This window comes from Nothobranchius furzeri, chromosome 15 (genome assembly GCF_043380555.1).
Source record: "Nothobranchius furzeri strain GRZ-AD chromosome 15, NfurGRZ-RIMD1, whole genome shotgun sequence".
NCBI classification, from domain to species: domain Eukaryota; kingdom Metazoa; phylum Chordata; class Actinopteri; order Cyprinodontiformes; family Nothobranchiidae; genus Nothobranchius; species Nothobranchius furzeri.
The window spans coordinates 36,588,620-36,601,608 of record NC_091755.1 but is presented as its reverse complement, the minus strand read 5'-3'; the positions used below and the strand labels follow the sequence as shown (position 1 = coordinate 36,601,608).

General features: G+C 43.7%; 1 protein-coding gene across 2 annotated transcripts in view; it reads left to right on the top strand.

Annotated features, from left to right (window-relative positions):
• Positions 1 to 12,468, top strand: part of hnf4a (hepatocyte nuclear factor 4, alpha) — a 41,631-nt gene extending 29,163 nt beyond the window's left edge. Inside the window, exons 1-10 of one of the 2 annotated variants that reach the window (XM_015967016.3) lie at positions 6,674 to 7,039; positions 7,849 to 8,023; positions 8,211 to 8,305; positions 8,987 to 9,093; positions 9,165 to 9,320; positions 9,753 to 9,840; positions 9,934 to 10,086; positions 10,207 to 10,443; positions 10,540 to 10,662; positions 11,722 to 12,468. In XM_015967016.3, coding sequence (XP_015822502.1) covers positions 6,952 to 7,039; positions 7,849 to 8,023; positions 8,211 to 8,305; positions 8,987 to 9,093; positions 9,165 to 9,320; positions 9,753 to 9,840; positions 9,934 to 10,086; positions 10,207 to 10,443; positions 10,540 to 10,662; positions 11,722 to 11,864 — 1,365 coding nt within the window. In that variant the 5' untranslated portion in view covers positions 6,674 to 6,951 and the 3' untranslated portion in view covers positions 11,865 to 12,468. Of the gene's footprint in view, positions 1 to 6,673; positions 7,040 to 7,848; positions 8,024 to 8,210; positions 8,306 to 8,986; positions 9,094 to 9,164; positions 9,321 to 9,752; positions 9,841 to 9,933; positions 10,087 to 10,206; positions 10,444 to 10,539; positions 10,663 to 11,721 lie in introns of those variants that run through there. The other variant, XM_054745730.2, reaches the window with a different exon arrangement.
• Positions 12,469 to 12,989: the final 521 nt, after the last annotated feature.

Sequence of the window (12,989 nt, the reverse complement as noted above, 5' to 3'; positions counted from 1 at the left end):
TTTTTCGTGGCGTTTTTAGCAAGAAAAATGCAGTAGAGCGATGACATAGGAGTTGTTTTACTGCGTTAGCATGTAGCTAATGTCCTGCTGATCTCTGCCTGTGGAGAATGAGCTGATCTGGAAGGCCAGGGCTCCCAGTCACAGTGGTCTGGCCCTGCTTGTAATTTAACAGTCCCAGTCCATATTAGATCTCACATTCGGCCTGGAGACTAGTCCGCTGGTGGCAACACCCCTCACCCCCACCGCTCTCCCAATGGAGAGGGCCGACTGAGGGCCAACTGAGGGTCGACGATTCGTAAAAATGCCAGGGCCGAATTTTGGTCCCAGTCCACCCCTGGTTATGGGACTTCTGTGCTCATCACGGATTGTCCATGTTCAGGCATTAAGGTGTCCATATGTGCTCTTGGCAACAGAATATCTTAGGCCACAGCTCAATGATCAACTTTGTTGTCGTCTCATCTGACCTGTGGCCGCATGTCTTGGCCACATTTACCATTACCAGGTGGTGACTTGGCTTCGATGGTGGGGGAGGATGCCGGTCAGACCTGACAGGTCCAAACATATTGTGAGGGTCTACTGGGAACGTCGGTCAGATTCTCCTGTCAGAAGTAGTTTCAATTCCTACCTCCGGCAGAACTTCAGACATTCTGGTCCACCATGCACCTCAGGAGGGGAAAGCAGCACGCTACCAACACTGTTTATAGGGGGGATGGTGTGCTGCTGACTTCAACTCGGGACGTTGTAGATCAGCAAGCAGAGTACTTTGAAGACCTCCTCAATTCCACTAGCATGTCTTCCAGTGAGAAATAATAATAATTACTATTATTATGGTCCACCTGGTCCAACATCCATGCTGATGAGGCCTCAGACCACTTTGTCATGACCTTCTCCAGCCTCATGGACTCCTTCAGCTTTACCCAGCATGTTTCTGGCCCCCGACACACCGGGGGGCACACTCTGGACCTTGTTTTTACCCTGGGTCTAAATGCTGACAGTGTTTGTCCTGAGGATGTTTATATTTCAGATCACCATTGCATTTTCTTTAACTTGTCAGTTTCTGCGTCCCCCACCTCCTGCTCGCCGTTTGGTTAGTTCTCGTTTTCTTAATGAGAGCACAGCTAGCAACTTTTCTGCTGCTTTTGATCCACCCTGTTCTTCTGATAATGACCCAGATTCCTTAACCTGTCAGTTTAACGAGCACTGCCTCTCCATTCTGGACAACATCTGTCCTGTCAGAACCAGATCAGTTCCTGCAGTGAACCCTACTTCCTGGTTTAACGACAACATTTGCAGACTGAAGCACCAATGCAGAAAATTGAATGCGTGTGGAAGAAAACCCATCTCCACGTCCATCTGCTGCATCTAAAGGGTCTTCTGTCATCCTTTACCTCTGCAGTCAGAGATGCAAGGGTTGCCTTTTTCTCCAACCTGGTGTCCCAGAGCAAAGGGAACCCCATGATGGAATCCCCCAGCAGGTCCCTGAGGTCCAGTGATCAAAGCCTACTGGTTTTGTAGCGCACCAAAGGTGACAGATCCTTTGCTGCTGTGGCCCCCAGACTCTGGAAATCTCTCCCCCTGAGCCTGGCATTCAGTAGACTCAGTGGTCTCCTTTAAAAAGCAGCTGAAAACTCACCTGTTCAGGCTGGTTTTGGTGTGACCTTCACCACCCTCTCCTTATTCTGCTCTTTCTACCAGCTGCTTTTCCCGGGATCCACTGAATAGCTCTTTCTCATTTGTTTTCTCTTTCCCTTTCCGTACATTATTGTAATCACAATTCTTTTATTTTTTCTCATTTTTATGATAGTTTGGTTCTTTTAAAAAAATTTATTTTCTTGAGAAACACCTCTGGATTTTTATATTGAGAGGCGCTATATGAAAGTTTTCTTTCTTTCTCTCTTATTATTATTATTATTATTATTATTATTGTTATTATTATGCAATGTAGCTATGGGATATCTTTTCTAACAAAGATTTATTATCACAGTGTTCCTTAAAGTCATCAGAACAACCTTGGCTGTCAGAATCAGAGATTGGTTCTGCTCAGATTGATGAGCTAAATCAGAAATAGCCTAGAAATTACCCAGTGGTTTATATCATGTCCTGACAATTGTAAAGCACATTGAATTGCCTCTGTGTTTGAAATGTACTCTATAAATAAAGCTGCCTTGCCTAGAAAACTAGACAGTCCATAGCTGAAGCAAAATAATTTTACTCTGCATGTTGGTCTAGCCACACTCCATCGGAGCTTCAGCAGGCCCGGACAGCCTGGTGCCTTGCCAATCACAGCTCTCTGTTGGTTTGGTGGGCATAATGCTGCATCAAAGCTAAAAAAACCTAAGATGGCGACGGCTCATTTGAAATGGCTCAGGCATCAACTTTGGACTATTTAAACTTGGGCTTTTATTAGAGTCAAGAGAGGTATTTAAGTCCTTCATTTAGAAAACCGATGTATTTGTGTCTTCTTCAACTGTGCGTTGCAGACCGGCCCAGTGACTGACATCTGTGGTGGGGAGTGTGTCACGTTTGTGTCCAATAGCATGTAGTTTGAAAGACAACGGCAGATTTCGCCCCATGACTGAGCTTACCCTGTGGGTCGTGGCCAGACTATATATTCACTTATATAGAATACTTGCCAGGCTAAGCTTGATTTGTTGTTTTCTTAGAGAGCATTCTGGAAAAGCTAGCACCTTCGAACGCTCTAATCCAAGTGTTTCTCTGAGAAATTGACTCATAATTAAGTGTGGGGGTCTTATCCCACTTTGGACCCCCTCCTAGCACCACCCGAGTCTGGTTTAAACACCACAGCCTATTATTGCTGCTGATCATGCCCATCTCTTAGCAACCACATGGACCCGTCTTCTAGCGGCTATACTTCCAGCTGGATCATGCACCATGTCAAGGCTCAGATCATCTCTGACTGGTTACCAGAACAACAACAACCAGATCAGTCCAGTCAAGAACCTTTGGGATGTGGTGGAATGGGAGGTTCTCATCATGGATGAAGCTATTTGGTAATCAAAAGAAACTTGACAGGGAAATTAACATAAAAATATGTTATGATGAAATTGAAAGAGTGACAGAAATTACATTTTTGGGGGGTGGTTATTGATCATAAAATGAAATGGGGACAGCATGTTTATTACGTTAAAGGAAAACTTTCTAAGATTACAGCGATACTGTACAAATCAAGACATATGTTGAATTATGCAGCGTTACTTAATGTTCACTGATACTACCGTACATTTCACACTGCGAGGAAGTCTGGGGACTGACTAATCAAACGTTAGTTAGTGCAATAGTTCTCTAATACGTATTATTAATAAGGCAGATTATTTGGCACATACACATCCATTGTTTTTAAAATCCCATGTTACAAAATGTAATGATTTAGTTTACTATAAAATAATGCAAATAATGTGTGAAGCTAAATTAAAGTTACTTCAGCAAAGTATACAAAAGTTTTTTTTCTTGTGTAGAAACTAAGTATGATTTTAGAGATATTAATGAATTTAATGTTCCTTTGGCAAAAAAGGAAATTAAAAGGAAATGCATATCTGTGGTGGGGGTTAAACTATGGAATAATGCCAGTGTAAATGTAAGAACTTGTGGTACATTTTAGTTGTTTGAAAGGATGGTTTTGAAGATAATTTTTGACGGTTACAAGAGTTTATAAGTTGTGTTGTAAATGTAAGAGTATTGTGAACTTAATTGACTAAATGGTGTATATTTCTCTTCTTCTTCTTTTGTATTTTGCTAAAATTGTACAGATTTATGTGTTGAAGGATTAGATTAATTTGTTTAAGTGGTTAAAAAGGACAGGCGTGAATATAAGCATTTTGCTTTGGCCCGAGCCTTTTCAGTCACTTTAAATGTAATGTAATATTTTATTGATTATATTATTATTATGTTTTGACTAAATTTAAAAAATTTCAATTCAACTCAAGCTGTGTGATGCTGTCGTGTTCGGAGGAACATTCAACACCTTGTTGCTATGACATGAATTTAGGTGGTTCTGACGCAGAAGGGTCCAGCCTGGTTCCTGCAGTTTTGAATCATGATCAAAAGAAGGGTAATCCTCATGTGAGGAATCTAGGTCGTGTACTGATGCGTGTTCACACAAGCTCTCCACCTCCGCAATCAGATAGGACATTTGGGAGCTGCCCTAATGAATTCACGAGAAGAATTTGTCAGTTTGTGATTAAGAAAGCCATAACTCTACAGATTATACTTTATAATCCACTATACGACTGTTCCTTGAGGACTTTGCTGAAATTTAAGATGTGAGCTGTGATAAAAGACCTTTAATGACATGGAAGATAAGATTTGCTGTGAGTGACTCAATTACAGCCCCACCTCCCCCACCCCTCACCCCCTGCTCACGCACTCAGTGCTTTGAAATAATCAGCACACTTCTTAAGCAAATATGACCACTGGAAAAAAAGAGCAGCACGGATCGAACGTGGAGTGATGTTGTAACTGATGACCTCTGTACACTTAAACAAAACAACATGTTGAGATGGAGCTGAGATTGATCCACTCTGATCACCAGTGGGTCAGTATAAAGGCTGCCTTTATCTGGGGTGTTTCCACTGAGTTAATCACATCAGGACTGTAAGGTCCAGGAGAAAAGGAAATCTTCAGTAGTTTTCACCCATTTTCCTTTTTGATTGAATTTCTTTAATCTGTCAGTCTTTAATCAGTGGGACGCATCATCCTCAGATCTTCAGCGGAAGTCTGCAGGCGTGTTGTGGTGTTTGCCTACTGGAAGAAGAAATAACTTTACGATGGCTTCGTATAATTTGACTGCTTGGTTAACAAGCTCCCCTACATGAGGTTTACTGCCTCTGAGGTCTGCCTGAACTTGGGATCGTTGACCTGTGGCTGTGCTCTGGCACTTTCTCTTCAAATACAAGACTACTGTTTGCTGTCGCTTGTCAGAGGAGGACTCAGATTCAGATTCAGGATGAGTTGCAAAAGTCACACGTGGAAACTGCCCAAGCGTTGAGAAACACCAGTATTCAATATTACATCAGACATGGACATGAAATAGGAAATAATGATGTTTAAACACTTTCATTCATTTCCTCCCTGACACATAAGTTATCTTATTTGGCTTTAAATGAGTGGTGTTAGTGAGCAGTGAAACTCACTCTACCATCCTGCTCACAATCGTGTCGTAATCGTCTGTTTTCACGATTGTCAGCTTTTAAAAGGAGTGAAAAACTAGCCATCAAACTGTGCGGTTTGATCAAGGTTAGTGTGCTGTGACCTTTGGCAGCAGTGATTTATACAATACTTAAAAACACAAAATGATGAGAACAGGTGAGAAAGCCCCGCCCCATTTGGAGCTATATGGCTCAGGTAGACTTCACAACACAAATAGCCACATTTTTAACTAACTACGTCATTTTTGGTAATATTAATCATTGACTTAAACCAATACTAAAGTTAAAGTAATCCATATTATCTGCTTTATTTCTCACTATGTCAGATATCTCCCATGTCCACTCATACTTCTACTGGTTTTATAATTCAGCCTTTCATTAAGACTTTTGAGGATACATTGCAACAGCATTAAGAGACTGTGTGAGCGCACCACCAGTGTTTGATGACCTGAGCACAGGTGAATATTCACCTTGTAATTATCAGCTTTGGATTTGAGATAAGCACATTATTGAAGCTGTTAGGCTACTCCTTAGATTTGTCCTGAATGGTAAAACCTCAGAAGGTCAGCTGCTTGTGGGTCAGTCTGTATGTTATGACATCACCTTGCTTTAGCAAGAGTCAGTTCCCCGGCTAATGCGGCTCAATTCCGCTGATTCCAGATCGGAAACATTTGAATCCATGTGCTCTCAGATTGTTAAACCCACTGAGATTTTTTATGCTGATTTGCAGTGGCAGCATGGACGTAATTTTGGGGGGGGACAGGGGGGACATATCCCCCCCACTTTTTCCAAAGTCAAGTTTTGACCCCTGCACTTTTTACCGTCCAAAAACAATATTACGCTATATTAAATTGACACTGGTTGAGCTCTAGGACCAAGCAGAAAACAACCGTTGGTGTTGAAGCCGGTTTCCCATGAGAGTATATTGTAAAGATACACCCCCCCCCCATGTCCCCCCCCCCCCCATTTCTAAAGTGAAAATTACATCCATGAGTGGCAGCCATCTTGGAAGACTCCAGAGATTAATCAGTTGTTTATTTTCATCCTGTAGTTATATTCTGAGAGCTTCGTTTGAATCTGTTCAGCAGTTTAGGTGAGAAGCAGACAGACAAAAGCATTATGGCTGCATTTAACACACGTGTTGGTGGTAAGTTAGAAGTCCCCGTTGGACCACAAAATGTCATTTTTCTTAAATAAAAAAATAATTTACTGTGATTTTTCATTTTAAAGCAGAATAAAATCTGAAACAGGTTAATCTGTCCCATCCTGTTTACTTCGGCGACCTCCCTCTACTCCTGGTCTCAGCCTAGAAATGAAGTTAAAGTTTCAAAGAGCTGCGGCTGAGACTGACCCAACTTAATGCCCATGGAGGAAATGTTTATCCTCTATTTGACAGAGGAGTGTGCAGAGGTGGCTGAAGTCCCACCGTCTCCTAAAAAAAAGAAACTCTCAGTGATTCACCACTAAATCAGTTAGTTAACCATCAACCAGGGACGAGACACTCCACCTCTCGGATGGTTAGCTGCGCGAGGGCCGGAGGAGAGCTGATGTCAGTCACTGACTCCGCTGCTGTCTTCTCATCACACTCAGTCGGGCCTGAGACCTGTCCTGCTACGAGGTGGAGCCAGGCCCGGGAAGAGTTAGGAAGAGGGGGGTAACAGAGGTGTGTGGGGGTGTGAGAAAAGAAAGAAAGAAGGAGGAGGAGGGGGGCATCAGCTTCTTGGACAAGTCTATCTGCCCCTCTGTCAGGTAGTTGAGAATTTGTTTGCCCAAACCAGTGATAGACATGGACATGGCAGACTACAGCGAGGCTCTGGACCCAGCCTACACCACGCTGGAGTTCGAAAACATGCAAGTGCTCCCACTGGGCGCAGGTGAGTCCCAGATATGCAACTCTGACAATGAACTTTGAAACTTTTACTGATTTAAGACTGTTGAGGAGAGGTCGGGGGGAGCTCTGGCACAAATTGATAAAAGGGGTCAACTGTCCATCTGGGCCTCACTCTCAGGGCTGACCCTCCGCAGTGGTCCTCTTTTATCAGCTCACTGAGGGATTCAAGTTTATGAGATTGCTGCATCGCTCCTGGGTCAGCTGCTCCAAGCGGTTCTGACCTGCTTCAGCTTGCAGACTGATGTGGTGTCAGCGGACTGACTTTAAAGCCGGTGTATTATGATCTCCCTTCTCTCGTTACAAACCGTCTGTTCCCACAGAGCTTGAACTGAAGAGAAAGGATGCAGCGTTTTGCTGCGTTCTTACTGTGACACAGGCATATTTATACAGGCAGTCTCCCATGACGCACGGCTGGGTCCCGATTCTAAAATTCCCGATGGGAAAGAGAGGGAAGAGCTATGAAAGGCATGACATTTCTAACAGACACAGATCCTCTCCTTGGGTCAGTCCAATCTATCCTACACATTTCTACAGTGTGTCATGACACATGCTCTGATTGATTGAGCTCATGACTGTTTCCACTGATTACCTATTGAGAGGTAATCAAACCTCAACCATCTATTGACTCTAACTATCTGAGGCACTCATGACGATCGCTTTGATCCTTTGCGGTGAAGCTCGTTTGCGTTTTTCTGCTCGTTCACACCTTCCAGAGTCAAACTCAAACTCAAGCTTCAAATGGAACAATCCAACCATCTGATTGGATTTCTGTGCTTCTCTGCTGTGTGTTAGACAACTCGCCGGCTGAAAGCACCAACATGAACGCCACCGGCCACCTGGCAGCGGGCAGCTTGTGTGCCATATGTGGAGACAGGGCTACAGGCAAACACTACGGGGCCTCCAGCTGCGACGGCTGCAAGGGCTTCTTCAGGCGAAGTGTTCGCAAGAACCACATGTACTCGTGCAGGTGAGGACACGTGTCGTGCTGGAAAATGTGAATAAAAATCCACTCGAGTTACCTTCTTCCTTAAATTAATTATTGTGCAATTTGCTTTAAAATTATAGCAAATATAGTAACGCCAAATATCAGAACAAATGTGCATTAACAGAACTCCTTTTAGAGACATCCTAACACGTTTTCCATCCATTCTCAGGTTCAGCAGACAGTGTATTGTGGACAAAGACAAGAGGAATCAATGCAGATACTGTAGACTGAAGAAATGCTTCAGAGCCGGCATGAAGAAAGAAGGTATGAAACATTCATCCGTTTGAAATAAACCAAAAACAAACAAACCACGTAAAACAATTCTCTGCGTGTTAAGGAAATCACTCCACAGATGGAGCTGTCTCCATCCAATTGATCCAACTGGTCTGCTGGTGTCGCAATCCAGAGGAGAGCACCACTTTGTTAATGTTCACTCGGCAGAGCGCTCAAGTCTCTGGCCAGCTTATGCTGAGCAAACATTTCAGAGCAATAATGGTCGTATACTGATAAACACGACGACCTGAGAAGACTTAATCTTTTTTTGTCTCGGGATCTCACTTTGGGTGTGGGGAAAAAAAACCCACCTGGAACAACTTTTGGTTTTGTTAGGCATAAACTCTGTCAGCTAAGCTGATGATGGAGGCGGTAAATGTGTAAAAGGGGCGACGGTGGCAGAGGAGTTAAGTGCCCGCCCAGTAACCGAAGAGCTGCAGGCTCAAGCCCCGCTCCGTCTGACTCGGCGGTTGTGTCCTTGGGCGAGACGCTTCACCTCCGTTTCTGTAGCTGTGTCTGTGATGTAGCTCCTCACCACCATCGTGTGAATGTGTGTGTGTGTGTGAAACGGTGAATGACTGGTGTGTTGTAAAGCATCTTGGAGGTTGGATTCTAGAAGGCGCTATAGAAACACAAACCGTTTATCATTTTCCCGTGTCTTTGTGTTTTCAGCTGTACAAAATGAGCGAGACAGAATCAGCACCAGGAGGTCCAGCTACGAAGACAGCAGTTTACCGTCCATCAACGCGCTCATTCAGGCCGATGTCCTGTCGAGACAGGTGAAGCCCAGGACAGACGTGACACCGGACGGCTGAAACGTGCTGTCACTTACACGTGTTTCCTCGTGCAGATCACCTCCCCCGCTCCCATCCTGAACGGAGACATAAGGACCAAAAAGATCGCCGCCATCACAGACGTCTGTGAGTCTATGAAGCAGCAGCTGCTGGTCCTGGTAGAGTGGGCCAAGTACATCCCGGCCTTCTGCGACCTGCCCCTGGATGACCAGGTGAGACCCAGACACAGTGTACACAGAGCTGTTACCACTCTGGTCACTCATCAACTAGTCCGGCTATAGACACCCCCCCACCACCACCATTTGCTTTTCCTCCATAAAATAAAAGTTCAGCTGACTTAAAACAGAGGGTTGAGCCTGAACGGATCTCTGAAGGCGATGTAGATCTTCACACTCGAACCTTCAACCAGAATGGTTAATGTATTTAATCCTGAGTTAGAATATGATGAGCTGGTTTTCAAAGATTGAGTTGCTCCATGAAAAGTGCAGAATCATTAACACTGTGGTCACTGGGCCTTGGTAACTGATTTGCTGATGCAGTGTGAGAACCTGGGTCTCCTGCCAGAGCTTCTTCTGCTCGCCATCTTTGAAAAAAATAAAAAACTTCCATAAAATGTCAGTCTTGTTCTTTTACTTGTGTTCCAGGTAGCTTTGCTTCGAGCTCATGCAGGAGAACATCTTCTGCTCGGTGCAGCCAAGAGGTCCATGCTCTACAAAGACATCCTGTTGTTAGGTAAAACTAGCACACAACAGAGTGTTTTACAGAACAGATAGATTTGGTTCCTTATGAGAGATTTTGCCTTTAATTCACGTGTTTCTTCTGCAGGAAATGACTATATCATTCCTAGAAACTGTCCGGAGTTGGAGGTGGGCCGGGTGGCCGTGAGAATCCTGGACGAGCTGGTTCTTCCTTTCCAGGAGCTGCAGATAGATGATAATGAATACGCCTGCCTGAAGGCCATTGTTTTCTTTGACCCAGGTCTCCAAGCGCCTTTTCATGCATACATGTTTACCTCAGAAACCTGCATGAATGGAGTTCAGTTTGCTACTTGCTAACACACTTTCCTGCATAAACATCCCTGTTGCTGTTTTCCCACAGATGCTAAAGGTCTGAGCGACCCAGGAAAGATCAAGAGAATGCGATATCAGGTCCAGGTCAGCCTGGAGGACTACATCAACGACAGGCAGTACGATTCCCGGGGCCGCTTCGGAGAGCTCCTCCTCCTGCTGCCAACTCTACAGAGCATCACCTGGCAAATGATCGAGCAGATCCAGTTTGTCAAACTCTTCGGCATGGCGAAGATCGACAACCTGCTGCAAGAGATGCTCCTCGGAGGTCGGAACCACTGGTCCCTCTTCACACTGTAAAGTTATTTCCGGACCATAAAGTCTGAGACGATCCCTGATTGTGAGTTTGCGTTTTGTCTCTCAGGTTCAGCTAATGAAGCGCCGCATGCACCCCACTCCCTGCATCCACACCTGGTTCAGGAGCACCTCAGCAGTAACGTTATAGTGACCAGCAACATGGCAACGCCAATCCATAACGGTCAAATCTGTGAGTCTGTCTGATGAGCATCGCCACTGAGAGGGCTTGAAATCAGTTCAGGCTAGTTCTGTACTCTAAAGGGTCTTAAAGCAACACCCTTTGGTGGTAAAAAGGTTATAAAAAGAATTAACTTAAATGAACTAATGTGAAATACTGGAGATTAGTAGCTTTGAAACCACTGAAACATCTCAGAACTGAAACTAATCCCTATTTCTCAGAGCTGAGGGTGTTCAAAGAGCCAATCACAGCAACTCAGTAAGAGAAAAATTAAAATCAGTGTCAGAATAAACAGAAAAAGCCTGCTGGTTTTCTGAAAGGACCAAAATATATGGTTTTAGGGGAATTTCTTTCAGTGAGGTAAGATATTTGCTGTTTATAGTTTTTGTCCAGTCAGGTTTGAAAACGTCGTCAGAACCATCGATCCGAGTTAGGATGAGCCAACACCCTTTAAACAAAGACAGACGAGCGAACAGTTCTCCTTCAGCTCCATCTGCTGCCGAGTCGGGTTCACCTGGCTCAGCTGAATAATCCCTTAAATTCTCCATCAAAACTAATCTGGTTTATTCATAATGTGCTGGGAAATTCCACATAAACACTCTTTAAAGAGCAAGTCACCCACAAATAAACTTTTTTTTGCTGATAAACTAAACAAACGAGTGTCTAATCGTGCTGCAGACACGTGTCGTCAATAGTTTTGCACTTCAGTGCATCTTAGTTAAAATTTAAATATTCTGCCTAAAACTGGCAGTGTTGTGCCGTTGTCAGGTAAAAACTCTGCACTGTATTTGAATTTAAATCTGCCACTGCTATTGGCTAAGAGGTATGCTATGATGTAAACTGGTACATTATGATGTCACAATTCTTCGTGAGCCTGTGTGAGTGTGAATTTGTTAGCGGCTCTGCCCTCTCGGTCTGCTAGGCAACAGCATTTGTTGCATTTTTCAAACAGGAAGTGGGAGTGGAGTAAGAATATGGTAGGGGGTGACTTGCTCTTTAAGCATTTCAGTTTTCTGAATTTACGTCTCTGTCGCGCTGCCTCTAACCCGCTTTTTGTCTTCTCCTGTCCAGCCACTCCTGAAATTCCCATCCCGTCTCCACCTACTGCCTCTGGGTCGGAACATTACAAAATGCCACAGGGGGTGATAGCCACCGTGCCCAAGCAGCCGACCTCCATCCCTCAGCCCACCATCACGAAGCAAGAGGCCATCTAACAACACTTTGGATCCTCCAGCTTTTTATTTGAAAGTGTAAAACACATTCAGCACCGAGGCTGTTAACTCGACCAGGACATGAAAGTAGCTTCATCAAAAATGAGTTAGCCTTCAGCGACATGCTTGTTCATAGGAAGATGGTTGTAACTGCTGGACGCAGCAGCGTGGTCATGTGACCCTTAAATAAATGTTACAACAAGCCCTACATGTTCATACATTTAATGTAGCATGTTTAAATGTGTTTTAATGGTAACAATAATAAGCTCAGGAGAAAGAAGCTCTCAAATTTATATTTTATCCTGTGACCAAACCTTCTGCCTCCTGATTATTTACCAGTAAGATGTTCAAAACTAAGTAAAATAACCAAACTAACACGTTTTAAAACATCGCAGGCAGAAAACGCTTCAGAAGTTTCCCAGTGAGATGTTTTTTTATTTAAAAATATATATATATATATACATATATATTGTATTTTTGTTTAGTACTTTGTCATGGTTTAACTGCCAGATTAAATTGTGCCTTGTAACCTGTACTGCCTTAAAAAACAGGAATGTTTTGCCTTACAATGTGAAACTGGCTTAATAAATTTTTATGTCTATTTTTACATTGTGTTTTCTCCAGATTGTGTTTTTTTATGGGGGGGTCATAAAAGCAGAGTTTACTGAGGGATGTGGAGGAATGTTAACGAAAAGCTAGAAGAGAACTGGTCCGACATGGCAGCGCTGCTTGGTCACTGATACGTTGATAAAGTCTCATAAAATCATTCTAGAGAGCAGGCGCAGCAACTTCAAAGACACCTTTTTATGATCCAAGTGGGGAAAATGAGTAGATGATAAGCTGCGTTCATGATCGCACTCACAAACCCCGTTTTAGTTTCTTAAAAACATAACAGGGCCCATTATAGATCAACTAAAAGCTTTCATTTAAACAATGATGTTTTCTGATGTTATTTTCATTAATAAGAGGGACAAATCTATGGAAACCAACCTGGTTCGGTGTAGAAAATGATCTTCTGAAAGGAGACGGGTTTGGTGGAACATGCGCTTTATGTCCCCAATAATGGCCACTGCGCGTTCCCATAACCCCAGGAGAAGCTGGAGGAGGACGCTCATAGGTTTGGGCCAG